Source organism: Macaca mulatta, chromosome 11 (assembly GCF_049350105.2).
Source record: "Macaca mulatta isolate MMU2019108-1 chromosome 11, T2T-MMU8v2.0, whole genome shotgun sequence".
Classification (NCBI taxonomy): Eukaryota; Metazoa; Chordata; class Mammalia; order Primates; family Cercopithecidae; genus Macaca; species Macaca mulatta.
In genome coordinates, this window is record NC_133416.1 from 54,378,658 (window position 1) to 54,406,224 (window position 27,567).

The 27,567-nt window shown below is 42.2% G+C and overlaps 1 protein-coding gene and 1 pseudogene across 4 annotated transcripts in view; one reads left to right on the forward strand and one right to left on the reverse strand.

Annotated features, from left to right (window-relative positions):
• Nucleotides 1-486: 486 nt before the first annotated feature.
• Nucleotides 487-1,142, forward strand: LOC705621 (small ribosomal subunit protein eS10 pseudogene; annotated as a pseudogene).
• Nucleotides 1,143-5,477: 4,335 nt separating this feature from the next.
• LOC144332697 (embryonic stem cell-related gene protein-like) overlaps nucleotides 5,478-27,567 on the reverse strand; it is a 65,855-nt gene continuing 43,765 nt past the window's right edge. The window contains exons 1-5 of one of the 4 annotated variants that reach the window (XR_013400673.1): nucleotides 14,863-16,299; nucleotides 10,567-10,724; nucleotides 9,309-9,409; nucleotides 8,735-8,831; nucleotides 5,478-5,846 (exon numbers count right to left, since the gene is read on the reverse strand). Coding sequence is in view for 2 of the 4 variants with exons in the window: in XM_077953192.1 (XP_077809318.1) it covers nucleotides 8,810-8,831; nucleotides 9,309-9,409; nucleotides 10,567-10,724; nucleotides 14,863-14,932 (351 nt within the window). In the remaining 2 variants the exon portion in view is untranslated. Of the gene's footprint in view, nucleotides 8,832-9,308; nucleotides 9,410-10,566; nucleotides 10,725-14,862; nucleotides 16,300-24,002; nucleotides 24,244-27,567 lie in introns of those variants that run through there. The other 3 variants (XR_013400672.1, XM_077953193.1, XM_077953192.1) reach the window with 3 other exon arrangements.

Genomic DNA, 27,567 nt, shown 5'->3' on the forward strand with positions numbered 1-27,567 from the left:
GACATGCACAAACAAACTTACTAAAATAATCCGTATCTTGCATTAGTTGCTCCCATACATTTCCTAGTCCCTGTCCCACAATTTACTGCCCCATGTTCAAGCCCCTTGCCTTGTCATATCCCCACAATTTGTCATTCTTTGTGTGAAAAGGTATATAAGCTTTTGGGCCTAACAGCTTCTTTGGGCTGTTATTTTCTTTTTAAAGACTCCTGTGTAAATGTGAACATATGAAGCCCGTATGCTTTTCTCCTGTTAATCTGTCTTATGTCAGTTTCGTTCTTAGGCCAGCCACAGATCTAAGAGGGTAGAAGACTGTTTTTCCTCACCTACAATAGCAACAATAATAAGAGTACGCCTTAACGGGAGTTCGAGTTCCATCGGCTCCCATCCGGGCCATCCTGCCGCCTTAGCGGCTGCTGCTCCCCAGGATACTGGCAGGGGAGCTCTCTCCCACTCCCCACACACCTATTTCTGAGTAGCGACAGGGGTTGGAGGCTAATTTTATGGGGTAGGGGGCCGCTGGTAGGTGAAGCTTGTCTGAGGGAGAGGGGGAGGATGAAGCCAGTGCATGGCGGAGACCTGCCAGATGTTGATGCCTAAGAAGAACCGGATTGCCATTTATGAACTCCTTTTTAAGGGAGGAGTCATGGTGGCCAAGAAGGATGTCCACATGCCTAAGCACCCAGAGCTGGCAGACAAGAATGTGCCCAATCTTCATGTCATGAAGGCCATGCAGTCGCTCAACTCCCGAAGCTACGTGAAGGAACAGTTTGCCTGGAGACATTTCTACTGGTACCTTACCAATGAGGGTGTCCAGTATCTCCGTGATTACCTTCATCTGCCCCTGGAGATTGTGCCTGCCACCCTACGCTGTAGCCATCCAGAGGCTGACAGGCCTTGCCCTAAAGGTCTGGAGGGTGAGCAACCTGCCAGACTCACAAGAGGGGAAGCCGACAGACATACCTACAAACGGAGTGCTGTGCCACCTGGTGCCGACAAGAAGGCCGAGGCTGGGGCTGGGTCAGCAACCGAATTCCAGTTTAGAGACGGATTTGGTCGTGGACGTGGTCAGCCACCTCAGTAAAATTGAAGAGGATTCTTTTGCATTGAATAAACTTACAGCCAAAAAAAAAAAAAAAAAAGAGTACGCCTTAACAGGATGCTTCACAGATTACAAAGCACTCCCATAAACATTATCTCATTTAATAAGCATGATAGCCCCGTGAGATAAGTTATATTATCCTCATTTTCCATGTTGGAGAATGAAGTCTATTAAGTAGGAAATACTTGGCTTAAACAAGGTTTTCCAACTAGACATCCAATGTAACTTCACCAGGCCAGAGCCTGCATCACCCAGCGTGAAGAAATGTGATGGGAACAGGTGCCACATGGCTCAGACATTCATGTCTTCCCACTCCATCTACAGGCACACGCCACTATACCCGGCTAACATTATCTTTTTCTCTTTTTGTAAAGACAAGGTCTTGCTTCATTGCCCAAGCTGGTCTCAAACTCCTGGCCTCAAGTGGTTCTCCTGCCATGGCCTCCCAACATGCTGGAATTACAGGCATGAGCCACCATGCCTGACCTAACTTGTTACTTCTCTAACCTCCTCCTATATCCTTCTCAGTCCTACTCCAGTCACAGGGATTCTTGCTGTTCCTCAAACACACCACCCACATTCTGGAGGCAGAACCTTTGTGCTTGCTGGAATCATTCTCTCCAGGTACATTCATGGTTCCTTCCCTCTGTCCCTTCAGGTCTCTGTTCAAACATTACCTCATCAGAGACACCGTGTCTGGGCACCCTGCATGCATAGCACCCCTCATTACTCTCTGTCTCTTTCACCACAGTGCACCAAGGGTTCGTGGAATGTGCCCCAGGTACAGACCAACAATAATAAAACATTCAGACTAATATTCAGGCTGCCTTTTATTATCACTATGCAGCAGGAATTCTGAACAACATCAGTGATGGAATACTCTTCCCCAAGGAAAAAAACAAAAACAAATTTTCTATTGGTCTAAGTTCTAAACAGTTGCCACAGTCATGTTTGAGCTTTAAACATGTATATGAACATTTCTAATTAGCACATTTTATTGCTTAACCCTTAAGAAAAATGATGGCATTCTACTTGGAAGTTAATTCAGGGAACTTTAAGCTCTACAGCTGGCCCTGACATAAGCAGACATGACTATACATGATTGTTTCAAAAGTAAATTTGTTATAGTTGAAAGTCATTCAAGTTTTGGGTACAGTTGGCAGGCTCAAGTCCCATGGTGTGACATATCCCTATATAAGGATCAACTGCGGGCAAATATAAATTGACAAATCTTGCTATGCTCTGAATTTAACATGAACACGCAAGAAGGAACAAGCCATTGATAAAGGCAATGACAAATTTGAAGAAGGGTTAAAAACAGAAACTACACAGCCATCTGATCTTTGGCACACCTGAGAAAAACAAGAAATGGGGAAAGGATTCCCTATTTAATAAATGGTGCTGGGAAAATTGGCTAGCCATAAGTGAAAAGCTGAAACTGGATCCTTTCCTTACTCCTTATATGAAAATTAATTCAAGATGGATTAGAGACTTAAATGTTAGACCTAAAACCATAAAAACCCTAGAAGAAAACCTAGGTAATACCATTCAGGACATAGGCACGGGCAAGGACTTCATGTCTAAAACACCAAAAGCAACGGCAACAAAAGCCAAAATTGACAAATGGGATCTAATTAAACTAAAGAGCTGCTGCACAGCGAAAGAAACTACCATCAGAGTGAACAGGCAACCTACAGAATGGGAGAAAATTTTTGTAGTCTACTCATCTGACAAAGGGCTAATATCCAGAACCTACAAAGAACTCAAACAAATTTACAAGAAAAAAACGAACAACCACATCAGAAAGTGGGCAAAGGATATGAACAGACACTTCTCAAAAGAAGACATTCATACAGCCAACAGACACATGAAAAAATGCTCATCATCACTCGCCATCAGAGAAATGCAAATCAAGACCACAATGAGATACCATCTCACACCAGTCAGAATGGCGATCATTAAAAAGTCAGGAAACAACAGGTGCTAGAGAGGATGTGGAGAAATAGGAACACTTTTACACTGTTGGTGGGATTGTAAACTAGTTCAACCATTGTGGAAAACAGCGTGGTGATCCCTCAAGAATCTAGAACTAGAAATACCATTTGACCCAGCCATCCCATTACTGGGTATATACCCAAAGGATTATAAATCATGCTGCTATAAAGACACAAGCACATGTATGTTTATTGCAGCACTATTCACAATAGCAAAGACTTGGAATCAACCCAAATGTCCATCAGTGACAGACTGGGTTAAGAAAATGTGGCAAATACACACCATGCAATAGTATGCAGCCATAAAAAAGGATGAGTTCATATCCTTTGTAGGGACATGGATGCAGCTGGAAACCATCATTCTCAGCAAACTATCGCAAGAACAGAAAACCAAACACTGCACGGTCTCACTCATAGGTGGGAATCGAACAATGAGATCACTTGGATACAGGAAGGGGAACATCACACACCAAGGCCTATTGTGGGGAGGGGGGGGAGGGATAACATTAGGAGATATTCCTAATGTAAATGACGAGTTAATGGGTGCAGCACACCAACATGGCACATGTGTACATATGTAACAAACCTGCACATTGTGCACATGTACCCTAGAACTTAAAGTATAAAAAAAACCCCAGAAACTACAGTATTATTCATGCTTGTGACAGACCAATATATAGATATGCTTTTCTCTTTTTCAAAAAAAAGTTTTAAAAATTTAATCATTTTTTCCCTTTTTGATGTATTTATTTATTATTTTTTGACACGGAGTTTTGCTCTTGTTGCCCAGGCTGGAGTGCAGTGGTGCGATCTCGGCTCACTGCAACCTCTGCCTCCCGGGTTCAAGCCATTCTCCTGCGTCAGCCTCCTGAGTAGCTAAGATTACAGGTGCATGCCACCAGGCCTGGCTAATTTTTTTTGTATTTTTAGCAGAGACAGGATTTCACCATGTTGGCCAGGCTGGTCTCAAACTCCTGACCTCAGGTGACCTCGGCTCACGGCAACCTCCGCCTCCTGGGTTCAAGCAATTCCCCTGCCTAAGCCTCTTGTGTACTTGGGATTACAGGCATGCGCCACCATGCCCACCTAATTTTTTATTTTAAGTAGAGACAGGGTTTCTCCACATTGGTCAGGCTGGTCTCGAACTCCCGACCTCAGGTGATCCGCCGGCGTTGGCCTCCCAGAGTGCTGGGATTTTACGCATGAGCCACGGCGTCCGGCCTGACAGAGGGGCTTCTGTATCCCGGGGTTTGTTGCCTTGGTGCATCAGAAGAATTGGATCACACGTGGGCTTGGAGAATGAGTGCAAGGTGCTACTGAGTGGAAGTAGCTCTCAGCAAGTGGGGGTTCCAGAAGGGAGATGGTTTTCCCCTGGAGTCGGGCAGCTCATCGCCCAGGCTCTCCTCCAACTGCCCCAGCCAAACTCTGCCTTGTTCTGCAGACTGGGGGGCCTGCCGGCTTGCCCGTGCTGGTGCATTCCTCTTGACATCCAGCCACCTGTGTGTGCCTCCTCCCATGTGCTCCTATGGAAGTCCAGCCGCTTCTGTGTCTCCCTGCTAAGTCTCGGAGGTTTTTATAGGCACAGGATGCGGTGTGCAGGCCAGGGTAGTCATGGGAAATGCAACATTTGAACACCAGGGCAGGAGTGCCATCCTCACCTAGGTTCTTGGGGGTAGATCCCAGCCAGGGACCACCCTCTTCCCTTCCCAGCACTCCCATATTATTACTTATCTATGTAATAATAGTGCTACAAACTTACTAGCCTGAAGGAACACACATTTATTATCTGTTTCTGTGGGTCAGGAGGACTTCCAGTTCCAAAATGCCAGCATAGAAGCATGCTGGCTTCACTCCCTCCACAATAAACCAAAAACAAATGTACAGTGTCAAGATTATCACCAGAAATATTCCAGAACTCATATATGAAAATGAGTTCCCAGGGTCACAAAGAAGTGAAAAACTCTAAGCAGATGGTAAGAGAATTGGACTTCCACATTTGTGACGTTTCTCCCCTCATTCTGACTGGCATCAAGCACAAGAAAAAATTTCCCCCAACTCACAGTTTCTACACTGGAAAAAGTGAGGCTGAGGTGGATAACCAACTTCTCTATCATCCTGGGTTCCATGGCAGGAGACCCATCCCTACCTTAAAGCCACAGGAAGCACTGTGGGTGCCTGAAAGGAGAAATATCCCGGAGAACAGTCAGACGCGGCAGGGAGGGAAGACTACCATCCCCTGCCCTAGGAACTGCTTTGTAAATCAGCCAAAGACGACACCAAACCAGAGTGGCTGTTCAGCAGCACCACACTGCAGAAGGTTTGTTCCACAGGTCTTGTGGGGACTTTCACTCGCGTCCGTGTGAAGAGACCACCAAACAGGCTTTGTGTGAGCAACAAAGTTGTTTATTTCACCTGGGTGCAGGCGGGCTGAGTCCGAAAAACGAGTCAGCGAAGGGAGATGGGGGCGGGGCCATTTTATAAGATTTGGGTAGGTAGTGGAAAATTACAGTCAAAGGGGGTTCTTCTCTGGCTGGCAGGCATGGGGGTCACAGGTTGCTCAGTGGGGGAGCTTTTGAGCCAGGATGAGCCAGGAGAAGGAATTTCACAAGGTAATGTCATCAGTTAAGGCAGGAAGAGGCCATTTTCACTTCTTTTGTGATTCTTCAGTTACTTCAGGCCATCTGGATGTATAGTGCAGGTCACAGGGGATATGATGGCTTAGCTTGGGCTCAGAGGCCTGACATTCCTGTCTTCTTATATTAATAAGAAAAATAAAACAAAATAGTGTTGAAGCGTTAGGGTGGTGAAAATTTGTGGGAGATGGTATGGAGAGAGAATGGGCGATGTTTCTCAGGGCTGCTTCGAGCGGGATTAGGAGTAGTGTGGGAACCTAGAGTGGGAGAGACTAAGCTGAAGGAAGATTTTGTGGTAAGGGGTGATATTGTGGGGTTGTTAGAAGAAACATTTGTTGTGTAGAATTATTGGTGATGGCCTGGATGTGGTTTTGTATGAATTGAAAAACTAAACGGAGTAAGAGGAGAAAAACAGGTACTAAAGGACTAAGAATTGGGAGGACCTAGGACATATAATTAGAGAGTGCCCAAGGAGGTTCAGCATAGCCCTGCCAGCAAAGATTATTTATTTACTTTAAGAGGGAGTTTAGAGTGGCGGTTTGTGATAGCACCAGGAGATATCAGCCGTGATGGCTTGGAGAAACAGTGTAAACTGGCAGTGTAAACAAGAGCAGGGCATTTAAGAGTAGTTGAGAATGGTGAATAGGAGTATGACTAGACAGAAGATAGTAGGGATGATAAGTTTTTTGGAGTACAGTCCAAGTTGGTCTGGAGTCTGGAATGAGACTGGGGCCTAATAAAAAGGAGTATCTGTACAGGAGCTCAAATGGGCTGTATCTTGTAGCATTCCAAGGACAGGCCCAAATTCTGAGAAGGGCAAGTGGTAAAAGTATTGTCCAGTCCTTTTTAACTTGGTGGCTGAGCTTGGTGAGGTGTGTTTTTAAAAGACCATTAGTCAGTTCTACCTTGCCTGAAGATTGAGGACCCTAAGGAATATGAAGTTTCCATTGAATACCAAGAGTCTGGGTGATTTGACTAACAAAGGCCAGTCCATTATCGGACTGTATAGAGGTGGGAAGGCCAAACCGAGGAATTATGTCTGACAGAAGGGAAGAAATGACCTCGGTGGCCTTCTCAGACCCTGTGGGAAAGGCCTCTACCCATCCAGTGAAAGTGTCTACCCAGACCAAGAGGTATTTTAGTTTCCTGACTCGAGGCATGTGAGTAAAGTCAATTTGCCAGTCCTGGGGGGGGGCAAATCCCTAAGCTTGATGTGTAGGGAAGCGGGTGAAGGCCTGAACAATCCCTGAGTAGTAGTAGAATAGCAGATGGAACGCTGAGAAGTGATTTCCTAAAGATAGATTTCCACGATGGAAAGGAAATGAGAGGTTCTAAGAGGTGGGCTAGCGTCTTGTAACCTAGCCGCTGGAAGAGGTTATGAAATGATGACAGAATAGAACGGGCCTGTGGGGCTGGAAGGAGATATTTTCCTTGGTCCAAGAACCATTTGCTTTGTGTGGGAAGAGATTGATAGGTGGAAGTTTCAGTACAGGAGTAGGTGGGAATGGCCAGATGAGAAGGAGAAAAACTGCCGTGAGGGATAGAAGTTGGAACGCTAGCTGCTTTTTTAGCTACCTTATCAGCATAAGCATTGTCCTGAGCGATGTGATCTGATGCCTTTTGATGGCTGCTTTTTTAGCTGCCTTATCAGCATAAGCGTTGTCCTGAGCAATGGGATCTGATGCTTTTTGATGGCCCTTGCAGTGAATAACTCCAGCTTCCTTTGGAAGTAAAGCAGTTATGAGAAGAGTTTTTTTTTAAAGAGGCATTAATGATGGAGGACCCTTGCATAGTGAGGAAATCTCTTTCTGCCCATATAACAGCATGGTGGTGCAGGATATGGAAGGCATATTTAGAGTCAGTATAAATATTGATGTGTAGTCTTTTTGCAAGAGTGAGGGCCCGAGTTAAGGCAATGAGCGGCTTGCTGAGAGGTAGTAGAGGGGGGCAGAAAGTACGTGCATCAGGTGTGAGGAAGAAAATAGATTTTGGAAGTTATGAGAACTGTAGAGAGTGAGTTGAGCATAGTTTGTGATTTTGAGAGCCTCTAAAAGTATTAAGGCAGCAACAGTTGCCACATGCAGACATGAGGGCTAGGCTAAAAGAGTAAGGTCAAGTTGTTTGGATAAAAAGGCTATAGGGTGCGGTCCCAGCTCTTGTGTAAGAACTCTGGCTTGACTGCAGTAATGGGGGCTGTCTGTGAAGCCTTGTGGCAGTACAGCTCAGGTAATTTGCTGAGCCTGATGGGTGTCAGGTTCAGTCCAAGTGAAAGTGAAGAGAGTCTGGGATAAAGGGTGCAAAGGAGTAGTAAAGAAAGCATGTTTGAGATCCAGAACAGAATAATGGGTTGTGGAGGAAGGTACTGAGGATAGGAGAGTATATGGGTTTGGCACCACAAGGTGGATAGGCAAAACGATCCTGAACTAACCTGTAAGACTTGTCTGGTTTTTGGACAGGTAAAATGGAGGAATTGTAGGGAGACTTTATAGGCTTTAAAAGGCCATGCTGTAACAGGCGAGTGATAACAGGTTTTAATCCTTTTAAAGTGTGCTGTGGGATGGGATATTGGCATTGATTGGGGTAAGGGTGATTGGGTTTTAATGAGATGGTAAGGGGTGCATGATCAGTCGCCAAGGAGGGAGTAGAGGCGTCCTATACTTATGGTTTAAGGTGGGGAGATACAAGGAGAGGATGTGAAGGAGGCTTTGAACTGGGGGAAAAGGTGGCAATGAGGTGTGGTTGTAGCCTAGGAATAGTCAGGGAAGCAGATAATTTAGTTACAGTGTCTCAACCTAAGAAGAGAGCTGGGCAGGTGGGGATAACTAAAAAGGAGTGCATAAAAGAATGTTGTTCAAGTTGACACCAGAGTTGGGGAGTTTTAAGAGGTTTAGAAGCCTGGCCATCAATACCCACAATAGTTATGGAGGCAAGGGAAACAAGCCCTTGAAAAGAAGGTAATGTGGAGTGGGTAGCCTCCGTATTGATTAAGAAGGGGACAAACTTACCCTCCACTGTAAGAGTTACCCAAAGAATCTGTGATGGTCTAGAAAGCTTCCGAGGTGATTGAGCAGCGTCAGTCTTCAGCCACTAAATCGAGAAGATCTGGGAAGGAGTCAGTCAGAGAGCCTTGGGTCAGAGTTCTAGGGGCTCTGGGAGTGGCTGCCAGGTGAGCTGGACTGTCCAGTTTCCAGTGGGGTCCCGTACAGATGGGACACGGCTTAGGAGGAATCCCAGGCTGCGAACATTCCTTGGCCCAGTGGCCAGATTTCCGGCACTTGAAGCAAACTCCTGGGGCAGGCAGTTCTGGAGGAATGCCTGGCCGCTGCAGTTCAGGCGTTTGGGAGTTCTTGTGTGCTGGAGATGTGGCTAAGGTTTCTCTCACAATGAAGGCAAGGAATTGCAACTCAGAAATATGTTGCTACTTGGCTGCCTCTATTCTATTATTGTACACCTTGAAGGCGAGGTTAATTAAGTCCTGTTGTGGAGTTTAAGGGCTGGAATTTAATTTTTGGAATTTTATTTAATGTTGGGAGCAGATTGGGTAATAAAATGTATATTGAGAATAAGACGGCCTTTTACCTTTTAGGGTCTAGGGCTGTAAAGCGTCTCAGGGTTGCTGCCAAACGAGCCGTAAACTGGGCTGGGTTTTCATATTTGATGAAAATGAGCCTAAACGCTCTCTGATTTGGGATAAAGAAAAAGGAGCATTAACTTTGACTATGCCTTTAGCTCCAGCCACCTTTTTAAGAGGAAATTACTGGGCAGGTAGGGGAGGGCTAGTCCTGGAATGAAACTGTAAGCCAGACTGCGTGTGAGGACGGGAGGTGATAAAAGGATTATAGGGTCGGGGAGGTTGAGGAAGAATTGGGACCTGGCTTGGCCTGGTGAGGAGCAGCCTGGGGAGGAGGGGAGAGGTCACATGGGTCCGTAGAAAAGGAAGGCCGGAAAGACTCAGTGACACTTGGGGTTGGGACTGAGGGGACAGGAAAGCAGCAAGATTTGGGATGAGTTGCGTTAGGAACAGAGACTAGGGAGGGACTGATATGTAAAAAAGTGCCTGGACATCAGGCACCTCAGACCGTTTGCCCATTTTACGACAAGAATTATTTAGATTCTGTAGGATGGAAAAATCAAAAGTGCCATTTTCTGGCTATTTGGAACCACTGTCGAGTTTGTATTGGGGTCAGGCAGCATTGCAGAAGAAAATAAGGCTTTTAGGTTTTAGATCAGGTGTGAGTTGAAGAGGTTTTAAGTTCTTGAGAACACAGGCTAAGGGAGAAGAAGGAGGAATGGAGGGTGGAAGGTTGCCTATAGTGAAGGAGGCAAGTCCAGAGATAAGAGAAGGTAGAGACACGGAGAGAAGGGGTAGGGGGTGCTTGCCCCCCAGGAAAGTGGAAAAGGGGTAGGGACACGGAGAGAAGGGGGGGCGAGTGCTTGCCCCCCCAGGAAAGTGGAAAAGGGGTGGGGTAAGCAGCCCTGGGCTGCAATGTGAGCAGCTAAAGCAGGTGTCCCCACAATTTACTTGCCACCAAGGGAATGTGGGTGAATGACCAAGGCAGGTGTCCCCGAGGTGATCAGATACCAGTGAAATGTGGGTGAATAATCAGGCAGGCGTCCCCGCATGATTAAACACCAAGGGAAGACTGTCTTCCTGACTCCGTGACTGGTGCCGGAGTTTTGGGTCCACAGATAAAATGCACTTCATTTGTCTCTACCAGGAAAGGAAAGGAACTGAAATTAAGAGAAGGGAGAGATTGAAGTGTGGCACCAAGATTGAAAGGAGAAAGAGGTTGAGGGATAGTGAGTGAAGTTGGAGAAGAGAAAAGAGGCCACTTACCGGATTTAAAATTGGTGAGATGTTCCTTGGGTTGGTTCGTCTGAGGACCCGAGGTAGTAGGTGGATCTTTCTCAAGGAGCAAAGAGCAGGAGGATAGGGGATTGATCTCCCAAGGGTGGTCCCCCGATCCGAGTCACGGCACCAAATTTCACTCATGTCTGTGTGAAGAGACCACCAAACAGGCTTTGTGTGAGCAACAAGGCTGTTTATTTCACCTGGCTGCAGGTGGGCTGAGTCTGAAAACAGTCAGCAAGGGAGATAGGGGTGGGGCTGTTTTACAGGATTTGGGTAGGTAAAGGAAAATTACAGTCAAAGGGGGGTTGTTCTCTGGCTGGCAGGGGTGGGGATCACAAGGTGCTCAGTGGGGGAACTTTTGAGCCAGGTGAAGGAATTTCACAAGGTAATGTCATCAGTTAAGGCAGGAACAGGCCATTTTCACTTCTTTTGTGAATCTTCAGTTACCTTAGGCCATCTGGATGTATAGTGCAGGTCACAGGGGATCTGGCTTAGCTTGGGCTCAGAGGCCTGACAGGGACGAACCTCTAGGCAACCTTCCTACACTGCCAGGACCTTAGGGACCTCCCCCACTCAGAAAGGGCATGCTCTGATCATTTACTAGAGCTGAGGTGAACTTGGCCTAAAGATGCCACCTAGAGCTGAAAAGAAGACAGTCCACAGCAATAAAAAACCTCTAAGCAAATGTAGCCAATAAAATCCAAAACAAGCCAGACAGAGAAGACTGGAATAAATAATCCTTCAATGCAAAGACATAGACATACATCCACAAGAAACAATAGCACACAGGAAACCAAGGTCTCCCCAAATGGACAAAACGAGAAACCAGTGACTGACCCTAAACTGCAGTTTTAAGGAAACTCAGTGATCGCCAAGATAACACAGAAAACAAATTCAGAAATTTATCAGAGAAATTTAACAAAGAAATCTAAGTAACTTAGAAAAACAAAAATTTTGGAACTTAGGAAAATATTTGCTGAACTGAAAAATTTGTTAGAGGTTCTCAGTGGCAGAGAAGATAGGCTATCTGAAAATATATAGTAAGAGGAGAAAAAAAGAAAAAAAATGAAAAGGAATGATGATTGCCTATAAAATTAACTCAAAAGGCCACATCTAAAAATTATTGGTGTTAAAGAGAAAGTCGAGCAAGGGGAAAGGGTAGAAAGTTTAATCAAAGAAATAACATAAAACTTTCCAAAACTTGAGAAAAAACATAACTATCCAGGTACTGGAAGGTCAGAGAACACAAAACAGATTTGACCCAAATAAGACTGCTCCAAGGTATATAATAATCAAACTCTCAAAGGTGAAGGACAAAGAGGATCTTAAAGGCAGCAAGAGAAAAGAAACAAATAACATATAATGGATTTCCAATTCATCTGGCAATAAACTTCTCAATGGAAACCATACAGGCCAGGAGGGAATAGGATGACATTTTCAAAGAAGTACTGAAAGAAAAAAGCTACCGTTCAAGAACAGTGTCCAGCAAAGGTATTCTTCACCTGTGAAGGAGAGATAGTCGTTCCCAGATAAGCAAAAGGGAAGATAATTCACCACCACTAGACCTGTCTTACAAGAAATGCTAAAGGGAGTTCTTCAATCAATCTGAAAGCAAAATGTGTGACAAAAAGAAAAAAAAGAAAAGGAAAAAAAGAAAGAAAAATAAAAGAAAGAAAAAAAGAAGAAAGAAAAAAAGAGGAAAGAAAATATTTGAAGGCATAAAACCCACTGGTAAAATTAATTAAGAATACTCTTATGCTGAAATTGTGGAGTGCAGTCCACTCATAACTCTAGTAAGTCCAAAAGATGCATCTATCAAAACAATAATAGCTACATTAACCTGTTAAAATATAGGCAATATAAACACAGGCAAATTAAGACAAAAGTCAAAATGTGGGAGTAAGGAAGTTGTAGATTTGTTTTTTTGTTGTTTTTTTTTTTTTGCTTTTTCTTTGTGTGTTTCCATTCTTTTCTTTGTGATCTAAGATAAGTTGTTAAAATGTCTTTCATAAGCCTCATGGTAACCCCATGAGGGTACCATGAAAGATAAAATGTCTTTCATAAGCCTCATGGTAACCCCAATGCAAAAACCTATAATACATTCACTAAAGGTAAAAGCAACAAATTAAAACTTGCTACCAGAGAAAGTCACTTAACCACAAAGAGAGACAGTAAAAAAGGAAGAAGGAAGAGAGGAATTACAAAATAATCAGAAAACCACAAAATGGCAGCAGCTAGTCCTTACTTATCAATAACATGGAATGTAAATGGACTAAATTCTCCTATTAAAAGGCATAGAGTGGATGAACGAATAAAGAAACAAGACTCAACTATATAATGCCTACAGGAAACCCTTTCCACCTAAAAAGACATACAGACTGGCTGGGCATGACGGCTCACACCTGTAATCCCCGCACTTTGGGAGGCCGAGGTGGGTAGATCCCTTAAGGTCAGGAGTTTGAGACCAGCATGGCCAACGTGGTGAAGCCCTGTCTCTACTAAAAAAAAACTACAAAATTAGCCAGGTGTGGTGGCAGGTGCCTGTAATCCCAGCTACTAGGGAGGCTGCGGCAGGAGAATCACTTGAACCTGGGGGGCGGAGGTTGCAGTGAGTCAAGATCATGCCACTGTACTCCAGCCTGGACAACAAACAGTGCAAGACTCCATCTCAAAACAAAAACAAAAACATACAGACTGAAAGTGAAGGGGTGAAAAGATATTTCATACAACTGGAAGCCAAAACAAAGCAAGAGCAGCTGTACTTAGATAAAATAGACTACAAATCAAAGACTGCAAAAAGAGACAAAGAAGGTCACCAAATAATAATAAAGGAGTGAATTCAGCAAGAAGGACACTTATAAATATCTATGCACTCAACACTAGGGCCCCTAAGTATATAAAGCAAACATTAATAGATCTAAAGGAAAAGATGGACTGCAATACACTAATAGCAAGGGACTTTAACACTGTACTCTCAGGAAACCGACAGATTATCCTGACAGAAAATTAATAAAGAAACGTTGGAGTTAAACTACACAGTTGACCAAATAGGTATGACAATTACAGAACACTTCACTCAAATGCTGCAGAATACATATTCTTTTCATTAGTATATGGAACATTCTCCTGAATAGATTATGTCATGCGCGTCCGTGTGGAGAGACCACCAAACAGGCTTTGTGTGAGCAATAAAGCTTTTTAATCACCTGGGTGCAGGCGGGCTGAGTCCAAAAAGAGAGTCAGCGAAGGGAGATAAGTGTGGGGCTGTTTTACAGGATTTGGGTAGGTAAAGGAAAATTCCAGTCAAAGGGGGGTTGTTCTCTGGTGGGCAGGAATGGGGGTTACACGGTGCTCAGTGGGGGAGGCTTTTGAACCAGGATGAGCCAGGAAAAGGAACTTCACAAGATAATGTCATAGCTTAAGGCAAGGAACGGCCATTTTCACTTCTTTTGTGGTGGAATGTCATCATCGGTTAAGGTGAGGCAGGGCATTTGCACTTCTTCTGTGATTCTTCAGTTACTTCAGGCCATCTGGGCATATACGTGCAAGTCACAGGGGATGCGATGGCTTGGCTTGGGCTCAGAGGCCTGGCAGATTATATCTTAGGCCACAAAACAAGTCTGAATACATTCAAAAAAGTAAAAATTATATCATATGTCAAATTTTTTTTCTGACCAAAATGGAATAAACCTAGAGATCAATAACAAGAGGAACCTCTGAATCTTCCCAAACACATGGAAATTAAACAACATGCTCCTGAACAACCAATGGGTCAATGAAGAAATTAAGAAGAAAATTTTAAAATTTCTTGAAAAGAATAAAAATGGAAATACAATATACCAAAATCTATGGGATACAGCAAAAGCAGTAGTAAGAGGGAAATTTATAGCAATAAATGCCTATATCAAAAAGCAGAAAGAAATATAAAATAAAATATAAATAATTTTTGTTCAAAAAAGTAGAAATACTTCAAATAAACATAAAGGAATTAGGAAAGCAAAAACAAAACAAACCCAAAATACATAGAAGGAAAGTAAAAAAGATCAGAGCAGAAATAAATGAACTTGAGACTAAAAAATACAGAATATCTAAGGAATAAAAAGTTGGTTTTTGGAAAAGATAAACAAAATCACAGTTTTAGTGGGTCAGGAAGCAGGGCATGGCTTAACTGGATCCTCTACTTCAGGGTCTCACAAGGATGCAATCAAGGTGTCAGCCGAGGTTAGACTGAGCAAGGATCCACTTCCAAGCTCAGGTAGTTGAAAAGATTCAGTAACTCACCAGATATTGGACTGAAGGCCTCTGTCTCTTGCTGGATATTGGTCTTAGGCTGCCCTCTGCTCCTTGCCATGAGGCCTTCTCAACATGACCTTTGTTTTCTTAAAGTAAGCAAGAGACCACACGTGGTGGCTCATGCCTGTAATTCCAAAACTTTGGGGGAACAAAGTGAGAGTATCACTTGAGCCCAGGAGTTTGATACCAGCCTAGGTAACATACTGAGACTCTACAAAAAATAGAAAAAGATAGCCAGGGGCACACACCTGTGGTCCCAGCTACTTGGGAGGCTGAGGTGGAAGAACTTCTTGGGCCCAAGGGGTCAAGACTACAGTGAGCTGTGATCATGCCACTGCACTCAGCCTGAACAACAGAGCAAGACCCTCTCCCTCCCACTACCCAGAAAAGCTAGCAAGAGTGAGCATCTCCAGGCAAGACGGGGTACAATTTTATGTTGCACAATCATATCCCATCAGCTTTGCCTTATTCTACTGGTTAGAAGCAATTAACAAGTCTCACCCACACTCAAGGGGAGGGGATTTACACAAGACATGAATAGCTTAAGGTGGGTGTATTAGTCTATTCTTACACTCTGTAAAGGATTGCCTAAGACTGGGAAATTTGTAAAGAAAAGAGGTTTAATTGGCTCACAGTGCCTCAGGCCATGGCTGAAAAAGTCTCAGGAAACTTTCAATCATGGCAGAAGGTGAAGGGGAAACTGGCAAGTCTTACATGTCAGCAGCAGGAAGAAGAGAGAGGTGAGAGGTGCCACACTGTTTTAAACAATTAAATCTTGCAAGAACTCACTCACTATCATGAGAACAGCAAGGGGGTAATCCACCCCAACGATCCAGTCACCTCCTACCTGGCCCCTTCTCCAACATTGAGGATTACAATTCAACATGAGATTTGGGCATGCCACAGACCCAAATCATATCAATGGGCATCATGGGGGCCCTCTTAGACTCTGTCTACTGCATGTTTCATTTCATGATTATTGAATATATTTTTTCATATAATAATTTGTCATATAAAGGAGGCAGATATTTAAAAATTGATCTGCTCAGGGTGTCAAATGCACTAGGTACACCACTGCCCTTTATCCTACTTAATTTTTGTCATAACACTTGCCTGATTATTGTATATTTTCATTATTGTATATAACATTTAATATATTTATGTATTTTACTAATATATAATAAACAATAAAACAGTTTATTAATATATGTTCATATTATTTAATAGTCTATCTTATTTAACATTTATTATATGTTTTATGTGTTATTCACCTTGTATGTTTATTCGTTCATTGTCATCTCGGCTTTATAACTTCCTTAAGGGGAGGACTTTTTCTGCTGTGTTCACTGTATTCAGCACCTAGAGCATTGGCTGGCACTTTAGAAGAACTCAATAAATATTTGACAGCTAAATATGTGTAATGTTCAGAAGTGTTTTTTTTTTTTTTTTGAGACGGAGTCTCGCTCTGTCGCCCAGGCTGGAGTGCAGTGGCCGGATCTCAGCTCACTGCAAGCCCCGCCTCCCGGGGTTACGCCATTCTCCTGCCTCAGCCTCCCCAGTAGCTGGGACTACAGGCGCCGCCACCTCGCCCAGCAAGTTTTTTGTATTTTTTAGTAGAGACGGGGTTTCACCGTGTTAGCCAGGATGGTCTCCATCTCCTGACCTCGTGATCCGCCCGTCTCGGCCTCCCAAAGTGCTGGGATTACAGGCTTGAGCCACCACGCCCGGCCAGAAGTGTTAATATAGGAGAATAGATAGTAAACTCCCCAGGTATTTAAAAATCTCATAGATTTTTAAATTAGGTTTTATATGAACCACCCTCTAGCCTTTTAGTTTTCTCCTAGCTTTACCTCCTCATTTCTAAATTTGTTTATATTTCGAACCCTGTACTTTGTCAATGTGATACTAAAATAGCTGAATATAAAGTGAGATTTTGGTAAATGACCCAAGGTTTTTTTTTTTTTTTTTTTTTTTTCCAGTAATATCAAATGACAGTCCATCATAGCCAGTCTGTCTTCTGGCAGTCCTGATTTCTGAACTTTGCATATACTGGAGATTATTTTGCTTCTTTCTACCTACAGAACATGGAAGGGACTAGGGATGTGGCAAGAATCTCACACCTCTCAGAGAGAGGAAGTGAAATTGACCTTCTGCAACTTTGTTTTGATAAAGGGCTTGAGTTAAAGTCTAACCCCAGAGGGCTGACCCAGTTAAGAGAGAGAGAGTGAGAGAGAGAGAGAGAGAGAGAGAGAGTGTGTGTGTGTGTGTGTGTGTGTGTGTGTGTGTGACCCTTTTCCTTGGAGAATGCTGCTTCTTAGACTATAATCCTAGATATTATAAATGAATAAATAAATAAAGAACCATGAAACTCTGGTTGGCAGCACAGGTTAATGATCTGATTGTGGCAAGAGAGGACCTTGAGGCTTATCAATTTTGTATGTTTGTACTGCGGGAGCTTGTAGGGAGGATAGGGTTGCAGCAAGTACTTGTGGAATATTGCTGGATATTCAAGGCAAATATAGACCCAGGATTTATGAAGTAAGCACTTCATAATTGGGAATCCAAAAGCCCCTAAATTAACGGACATCTCCAAAGCATTGTAATACCCTGATAGTATAAGAATCGTGTTCTCTAATAACTTAAAACATGGCCTTATTTTTGAAATCAAAACCTTCAGCATAAATATATGTGCCTTTTGTGCTTACATACCTTATGGCTGCCATTAGCTACAGCTCTTTATACGTGGGGCACTGTATCTTTTTATTAAAACCATCCAACAAAAAATGATCTCCTGTTGCAACTTTGGATTTCCTTTATAATGAAAGAACTTTCCAGACCTCATAGAGCATTTGGAAATATTTTCCTTATAAACAGAAATCTGACTACTAAGTACCATTCTTTCCCAAGGTCTTCAGAGTTCTTTTTCTTTTCTTTTTTCCTTTTTTTTTTTTTTTTTTTTTTTTAGACAAAGTCTTGCTGCATCACCCAGGCTGGAGGGCAGTGGCATGATCATGGCTCACTGCAGCCTCAACCTCCCAGGCTCAGGAAATCCTCCTGCCTTAGCCTCCTAAGTGGCTGGGACTACAGGTGCATGCCATCATGCCTGGCTAGCTTTTTAATTTTTTTGTAGAGATGGTGTCTCACTACGTTACCCAGGCGGACAGAGTTCTTATTTCTAGGAATAATAACATGAATATTGACTCGTTCATTAAAAGAGAAAAGTGTTAGGCTTAATGCTTTCATTGTTCTGTTTTTTCTTAAGGCCAGTGCCAGAGTTACTTAATAAATAATTGTGCTGTCCTAAAACCACTTTGGGGTAACTCAGCAGAGAACCCAGGCTGCCAACCCAGGGCAATATGAGTATAGTTCCTTCAGGCTGGGAGGGGTCCTGGGCATGTGGCCACCCAACGGGCTGCATATTGTTGACTCAGGCAGAGGCATGCCTGCCTAGGGGTAGAAAGGGACAGCCTGCAGCAAGCAGGAAGAGTTGATAGGTACTAAGATGGAGAACATTCATGATATAAAACCATTGTAATCACTTTTAAGTGCACAATTCAGTGACATTAAGTACATTCAAAATGTATACAACTATTACCACTATCCATTTCCAGGACTCTTCCATCATTCCAAACAGAAACTCTGTACTCATTATACAGTAACTTTCCATTCACCCTGTCCCTCAGTCCCCGGTAACCTCTATCAAACTTTCTATCTCTATGACCTTGTCTATTCTAGGTACCTCATATAAGTGGAACCATATATTTGTCCCTTCTTGCCTGGCTTATTTCACTCAGCATGATGTTTTCAAGGTTCATCCATGTTATAGCATGTGTCTGAATTTAATTCCTTTTTAAGGATGAATATTTACATGACATTGTGTTTATCCATTCATCTGTCAGTGAGCAGTCAAGTTGTTTCCCACCTTTTGCCTATGGTGAGTAATGCTGCTATGAACACTGATGTTCAAGTATCTATTAAAATCTCTGTTTTCATTCTTTTGGGTGTATACCTAGGCGGATGAGGGTTTGTTTTTGTTTTTGTTTTTGTTTTTGACCATCAGAGTTCCAATCGGTGCTACTTTTTCTTTTAAATACATTCTAGGTCTATTTGAGGTTTTTTTGGGTTTTTTTGTTTGTTTGTTTTGTTTTGTTTTGTTGTGGGGGACAGGGTCTTCTTGCTCTGTCATTCAGACTGGAGTGCAGTGACACAGTGACATGATCACTGCAGCCTCAACCTCCCAGGCTCAAGTAATCCTCCCACCTCAACCTCCTGAGTAGCTGGGACTACAGGCATGAGCCACTGTGCCCAGCTAAGTTTTTAAAAGTGTTTTGTAGAGAAGTGGTCTCCCTGTGTTGCCCAGGCTTCTATTTGTTATATAATCATAACATCTTCCTACAACGTTTTTCTGTCCCAAATAAGAATTACAGTGTGTTCATCAACTGGAGAAACAACTTCCCACAAATGCTCAGGTCCTCAGAGCATCTGACAACAGCCAGTAGCTGAGTGTCTCTGCTTTAAAGAATTTATAGTATGTCACTAGGGTCAGGACCTCAGCCTGGGACTGGACCCCAAAAGTAAAGTAAATCATACTGCAATTTTGTGCAAAAAACAAAGATTAAGCGTACACAGGAAGGTACAATATGAAAAATAATTTATTTTATTTTTATGACAAAAAGGAGTAGAGGAAATTAAAGTTCACGGATGAAACATTTTTCCTTAAACTTGTTTTGGTTTTGTTGATAAGATAGTAAGCAACAATGGGAATGGGAATTGACAAAGCCTGATTCATCTCTCGTCTGATCCTTAACTGTGCTGATGAAAGCATGTGTCTGACCCTAGAGAGGGAAGAGAAGAGTTTCCAGGGAGCGAAGCTGAAATGTCTGTTATATATAATGATTGCTCTAAAGAGACATGCATGGCTAAACTCAGGTGACGTGGTAGATACTGAGTTGTCTACCTAATATTTATTCTAGTTTTATTTATTAAGCCTGACTTTGTTTGGAATGGCAATATACCTGTGGAGGCTAAAGCAACTCTATCTTGGATGCTAATCATGTTGACAAAGCAAGACGTGTCTTATTTATTTTTGTGCTCTTCTCACCCAACCCAGAGAGGAGAAAGTGTACAGCATATAGTAAATCTTCAGAACATGTTTGATGTTGGATTGAATAATCTGCTTTATTTTATCATCTAATAACTCCTTAGTGAGATTAGATGGATGGCTGGTGAAAAAGTGTTCGGACTGATACTGTATTTATCTGCTCAGCATAAAAATATCTTACAAAAATCTATTATGTGTTTGAAAGAAAGGCATCAAAATGTTAACAACAGTGGGATTGTCTAACTTCCAGATTTTCTGCACTTTACATATATAACTTTTGTAATTAAAAAAATAGTTGATTTCCAGCCTGGCCAACATGCTGAAACCCCGTCTCTACTAAAAATACAAAAAATAGCAGGGCGTGGTGGCACGCGCCTATAATCCCAGCTACTTGGGAGGCTGAGGCAGGAGAATCGCTTGAACCCAGGAGGCGGAGGTTGCAGTGAGCCGAGATCGCGCCACTGCACTCCAGCCTGGGTGACAGAGCGAGACACTGTCTCAAAAATAAATAAATAAATAAATAAATAAATAAAGTTGACTTTAAAAATCTACTTAGAAAGCAGAGATTGCAGTAGAAGAAAAAGGATTTCATTAAATATTATGGCTTTTCAATACTTTTTGTTGTGTAGTATGCTCTCCCCAAAACACAGTTGCATAATAAAATTGAGTTTGAAAGTCCTCCATAAATTAACATGTTCTAATAATTCTATAGGAAAGAATGGAGATACAATATTTGATCTAGAAAGTGCATATCCAATGATAATCTGAGCAAGGAACACCATTCTCCTTAAAGTAAACAGCGCACAGCTGTTTCCATCATGCTGACTGTAAGAAGATTATCATACTCAGAAAAGAAATTCCAGGAAACTGCGTTCTAATTAACATGGAAATGAATCCACAAAATAAATATGTATCCAGAGTTTATGCAATCCCAGGGTACAATGGAGACAGATGCAGATTGATCTAATCTGGTTGTATTAGGAATACGAATGTTTGTCGGGGAACATTGCGTGGAAAGTTGACATTTGGTTCAATCAGGAAGGGCAAAGTAGAAATTATGAAAGCAATTTCCTTTGTCCAGTTAAATTAGGCATTCAAATAACAGGCTACTCTTTGACCTTCCTGGGAAAGGTCAGGATGGCATGGAACGGTCATTAAATAAATAGCAGGCCTATTATGGTAAATACTTTGTGAAAATTTAGGAAAATATATTCTGGATTGAAAATCAGCCACAAAAGGATTTGCAAGAATTTCTCTAGCATATTTTTATTGCTTCTATTTATCCATTTTTAATTTGCAGAAATAGTAAGGACTGGTAAAAGCACTAGACCAAACTGAATATGGGATCTATTGAACAAAATTAAGAGGTCACTTTTCTGCCACTTGCTAATGTGTGCCGCAGCTGCTAAAGAAAGGAAGTTTTGTTGTTTGTTTTGGTTTTGGTTTTGAAACAGAGTTTCGCTCTTTTGCCCAGGCTGGAGTACAATAGTGTGATCTTGGCTCACTGCCACCTCCTCCTCCTGGGTTCAATTGATTCTCTTGCCTCAGCCTCCCAAATGGCTGGGATTATTGGCAGGTGCCACCATGGCTGGCTAATTTTTGCATTTTTAGTACAGACGGGGTTTTACCATGTTGGCTAGGCTGGTCTTGAACTCCTGTGCTCAGGTGACCTGCCCGCCTGGGCCTCCCAAAGTGCTGGGATTATAGGCATGAGCCACCGCGCCCAGCCAGAAAGAAGGTTTTTTGAAAAATAGCTCCTCTGGATGTCTCCCCAAGGCCCCACTTGATATAGCTAAGGAGAATCCCTGGCATGTATCATAAGATATATGGTTTCTTAATCAGATGGGTGACTTGCAGGACTAGAATTTAAGAACACTCTTGATGCTGTCCTAGGTTATAATTCCCAACTTGTATTACAGCAATGGACATGCTGTTGTTTATATTTTCTCCAACAGTCCGAACTCCAAGTATATGAAGTTAAATCAAATCTCTTTTCTTGTCCATTAAAGTTCAAGTTGCCTTAATAAAAGCTGGCAAGTTGTTTTTATAAACACTAAATTAATAGAACAGATTTTGGCTGGGCACAGTGGCTCACGCCTGTAATCCCAGCACTTTGGGAGGCTGATGCAGGATCATCACTCAAGTTCAGGAGTTCAAGACCAGCCTGGGCATCAGAGGAAGACCTCGTCTCTACTAAAAATAAAAATAAAGACAACTAACTGGGCGTGGTGGTGTGTGCCTGTGGTCCCAGCTACTAGGGAGGCTGAGGTGGGAGGATCCCTTGAGCCCAGGAGTTGCAGTGAGCTGTGATAGCACCACTGCAGTCCAGCCTGGGTGACAGAGCGAGACCTTGTCTCAGAAAACAAAAATGAAAATAATAGAACAGATTTTAAAGCTATTTTTATATTATTCATACATCTTTTTTTGCCCCTATCTTCTCATTCAGATTCAGATTTACCCAACATTTATTAAGCATTTACTATGTGTCAACCTCCATGCTGGAGGATTTCATGTTAAATTTATCATTATTTAGCCTGATAGAGGCAGTTCAAAGACAAAGTCTGAATCAGGTGTTTTGACTCAAAATCATGGGTCCTTCAAAGTATCAGTGGATTAGATTATTATCCTCATGTATAACTAAGATAATACAAGAAATATTTGGAGTCATATTTTAATGTATTATCATTGTTATTATTGTAGAAGTAGTGTATATGTATCCATAATTTTAAAAATTTAAACAAAACGTAATTCTGTAAGTGAAAAGTAAAAGTCGTCCATCTTTTTCCTTCCCTACTCCTAGTTTTTCTCTACTGAAATACAGTACATTGTAAAACTGGCCATAATATTCTGCAGTTTCTCCCATTAAGAGGTAGAGTGGGCCAGGTGCTATGGCTCACACCTGTAATCCCAGCACTTTGGGAGGTCCAGGTGGGTGGATCACCTGAGGTCAGGAGTTCAAGACCAACCTGACCAACATGGAGAAAACTAGTTCTGTCTCTACTAAAAACTACGAAAATTAGTTGGGCATGGTAGCATGCACCCCTAGCCCCAGCTACTCAGGAGGCTGAGGCAGGAGAATTGTGGAACCTGGGAGGTGGAGGTTGCCGTGAGCCAAGTTCTGCCACTGCACTCCAGCCTGGGCCACAGAGCAAGACTTCTTCTCAAAAAAAAAAAAAAAAAAAAAGAGGTAGAGTCCCCTTGAATCTGGGATGGCCTTGCCACATGCTTTGGTCAATAGAATACCACGGAACTGGCATTGAATGAGTTCCAAGTCTAGGCTTCAAGAGGCCTTGCAGCTTCCTATATTGTGTTCAAAGAGCACACTCTTTGAATAATGCTGTCACCATGTGACCATGCCCAGGATTGTCTGCTGGAAGGTGAGAAACCACATAAAGTACAGATGAGTCATCTCAGTTGAGACCTCAACCAGCCAAACCCCAGCCACCTGGCCAGAACTGCTTGGATGAACCCAGCCTAACTTAATGAACTGAAAAGTCATAAGCTTAAAAAAAATTAAAAAAAAAAAAAGGTTGTTATTTTAAGCCTTTAAGTTTTGGGGTAATTTGTTATGCAGCAGAAACTAAATGATGCAAGAGGTGACCATTTGAACAATTTCTGGCATTTGCAGACTATAAGGACACAAGAACAGCTAAAACTCCATGGACTAATGAAATAATAAAGGAAAGAACCTGAAGTATGAGCCTAACATGATCCTAGATGGAACTAGAAGACCATCATTAAGGAAATACAAGAGAAAATGGAGAGAGTACAGAGAGACAAAGTAAACAAACATGTAAATTCAAGCCTGCCTGCTTAAGAACTTCTCAGGCACAATACTTATGTGTTTGCTGTCAATCTAAGCAGATTTTTGTTGCCTCACCTCTCAACTGGACAGAATTACAGTGTGGATGGGTCTCTTGTCTGGTTACCAGCAAAGAGAAATCTCATGATTGTGTTTGTAGGTTGAATTGGTATTATGTGGGTTGTGGCAGCTGCTACCTGACTGACGTCTTCATCTCCTTCTTACCACCAAAGAGGGTTGAGATGGCTCCAAGAAGGAAAAACAGAGAAGTTGTCAACATCTTGGTGCAGAAAAGCAGGTGGAGCCAGTCTCCGCCGAAACCCTGGTAACTGAGCTCAGCTGACAAGTGCTGAGGAAATTCATAGTTGACAACTGCTCGGTACAGATGATGACTAAAGAAATGGCTTTCCCAGCAAAGGGAGAAAGATCCCGGCCAGTATACGCTCAGTCTGTCACAGCGTCAGATCTGGAAATAGGGTAAGGGGAGAAGAGACTGTTTTGAGTATGTGATAGAACTTTGTAAGAATATCTTTAATGAGGAAAACAAAATGGGTAGTGAAGCGGAGAATTCAGAAGTAAAACTCAGAAGATGAGCCCTCAGCAAAAGGGGTTTGACAACAATATAGGCTCAAGTAGAAGGAAAACTCTCTGTGAGAGTTAGAACTACAAATGTTGCCATTCTTAGAACCAGCACTTTGTAAATAAATTGGTTTTCTTTTTCTCTCTAGAAGCTTTCGGGATCTTTTCTTTGTATCTGGGGTTTTGAAATTTCACAATGATTTGGCTTTTTTGATGGACATGTTTTTCATTATTTATTATTATTGTTTTTTTTTTTGAGATGGAGTCTCGCTCTGTCGCCCAGGCTGGAGTGCAGGGGTGCGATCTTGGCTCACTGCAACCTCTGTCTCCCGGGTTCAAGAGTTTCTCCTGGGCCGGGCATGGTGGCTCATACCTGTAATCCCTGCACTTTGGCTGAGATGGGCGGATCACCTGAGGTCAGGAGTTTTGAGACCAGCCTGGCTAGCATGGTGAAACCTCGTCTCTACTAAAAATACAAAAAAAAAAATTAGCTGGGTGGAGTGGTGCATGCCTGTAATCCCAGCTACTTGGGAGGCTGAGGCAGGAGAATCACTGGAACCCGGGAGGCGGAGGTTGCAGTGAGCCAAGATCATGCCTGGGCCACAGCATGAGACTCTGTCTCAAAAAAAAAAAAAAAAAAAAAAAAGTTTCTCCTGCCTCAGCCTCCCGAGTAGCTGGGACTACAGGTGCACCATCATGCCAGGCTAATTTTTTAATTTTTTGTGGAGATGGAGTTTTGCCATGTTGGCCAGGCTGGCCTCGAACTCCTGACCTCAGGTGACCCTCCCACCCTGGTCTTCCAAAAGACTGGGATCACAGGCATGAGCTACCACGTCCAGGTGGATGGACTTATTTTTCATTCATCTAGAGACATTTCCTTTATTTTGGGAAATTTTCCTCAATTGTTTCTTTAATACATTTCCCCCACTATTTTCTCTGTTCATTCTCTCTGGAACTCCTATTATTCAGATCTTGAGGCTCTTGTATTTTTCCTCTCTTATTGTACATCTTTTGGTAGGACAAAAAGACTATTGCTCTACATTCTAGAAAATTTCCCTAATATTTTTTAGCTTTCTGACTTATTTATTTATTTTCTCCTGCTTTTTGCTGTTGGAGAGTTTTCTTGAATTTTAGATGACCCTACGCTGACTGCATGCTTGAACATGGTTCACCAACCAATGTCCGCCAGCCCAAACATTACATCATCACCCTTCTGACCACTTTTCTTCAACTCTTGGAGTTCCAATTCCAAATCTTTATCCCTTGTTATAGAGCACTGACAATACCTGGTTTAAATCCTTTAGGCAAAATATTAGAAGATCCTTTTTCTAGAAAAATAGAACCATCCCACAATAAAGACATACAGATACTGACATTTGAGGAACCACCACACAAGAGCTGACTTCTGCCTTCAGTGAAACTCTAGTACAGCCATTATGGAAAACAGTATAGAGATTCCTCAAAAAACTACAAATAAAACTACCCTATGATCCAGCAATCCCACTATTGGGTATTTATCCAAAGGAAAGGAAATCAGTATGTCAAAGAGATAGGCACTCCCATGTTTATTACAGCACTATTCACAGTAACCAAGATATGGAATCAACCTCAGCGCCCAGAAACAAATGAGTGAATAAAGAAAATGCATGGCTCACGCCTGTAATCCCAGCACTTTGGGAGGCTAAGACGGGCAGATCATGAGATCAAGACCATCCTGACCAACATGGTGAAACTCCGTCTCTACTAAAAATACAAAAATTAGCTGGGCATGGTGGCAGACACCTGTAATCCCAGCTACTCAGGAGGCTGAGGCAGGAGAATCACTTGAACCCGAGAGGCGGAGGTTGCAGTGAGCTGCGATCGCGCCACTGCACTCCAGTGCAGTGCTTCAATTTCAATTCGGCTACCTTTGGGCAAAGCAGCAACTTGGTAAGCAGCTCTAGCAGGAAAATTACTCTTGAAATACTGTTTGTAGATTTCATTGACAGTATTGAAGTCATTTATGTCAGCCTGGCGACAGAGCAAGACTCCATCTCATAAAAAAAAAAAAAGAAAGAAAGAAAAAAGAAAAAGAAAATGCAGTATATAGACACAGTGGAATATAAAAAAGAACAAAGGTATAAAAAAAGAACAAAGTTCTGTCTTTTGAGGAACCATGGATGAGCCTGGAGGATATTATGTGACGTGAAACAAGCCAGGAACAGGAAGATAAATACATGTCCTCACTCATATACGGAAGCTAAAAAAGTTCGTCTCGTGGAAGTATAGAGTAGATTAGTGGTTACTGGAGGCTGGAAAGGGTAGAACGAGTGGAGAATAGCTCGAGGTTAGTTAATGGATGCAAAAGTACAGCTAGAAGGAATAAGTTCTAGTGTTCTATACCACTATAGTGGGACTATAATCAACAACAATTTACTATGTATTTTCTCTTTTTTCTTTGAAATCTCCTTGTCTATTTTATTTCCATTAGAAAAATATTATCTATATTAAATTTTGGTCCACTTTCTTCTTCTTGACCTCAAATTTAAATACTTAAATTTTACTCAAGTAAAAGCAGAATCACATACCTGACGTGAAAACGAAATCGTTCACATCATTAGTTTGAATTAGATATGTTCTTGATTATTTCTCAGGAATAAGTATTCTTCTTTCCTACCTGTTATTTCTCTTTTATTTATTGAGTAACTGTGTAATGGATATCTCTTTCCTATATTCAGTACAGGTGTAATTTAAAACAGTAACTGGATTCCTTCTCTAATCTTCAATTCATGTTCAACTCTCCCTATTATATGGTATTTCCATAATAACTTCAGATATTTTCATCAAGCTCACACTGTCATCAATTGTGAAAATTAAAAGGTTAATTAAGATGTTACATCACTTGTAAAAATTAAAATGTTAACAATTCCAGACTACAAAGCACTGGCCCACTTATAGTGATGCTGTTGTCGGCGGTCCTTGGACAGCTACTGCTTCAATTTCAATTCGGCTACCTTTGGGCAAAGCAGCAACTTGGTAAGCAGCTCTAGCAGGAAAATTACTCTTGAAATACTGTTTGTAGATTTCATTAATAGTATTGAAGTCATTTATGTCAGCCAGAAGAACGGTTGTTTTCACCACATTAGTGAAGTCACAGCCTGCAGCTTTCAGAATTTCACCCATGTTTTTAAGAGCTTGTTTAGCTTCTTCTGCTACCCCTCCTGACACAAGC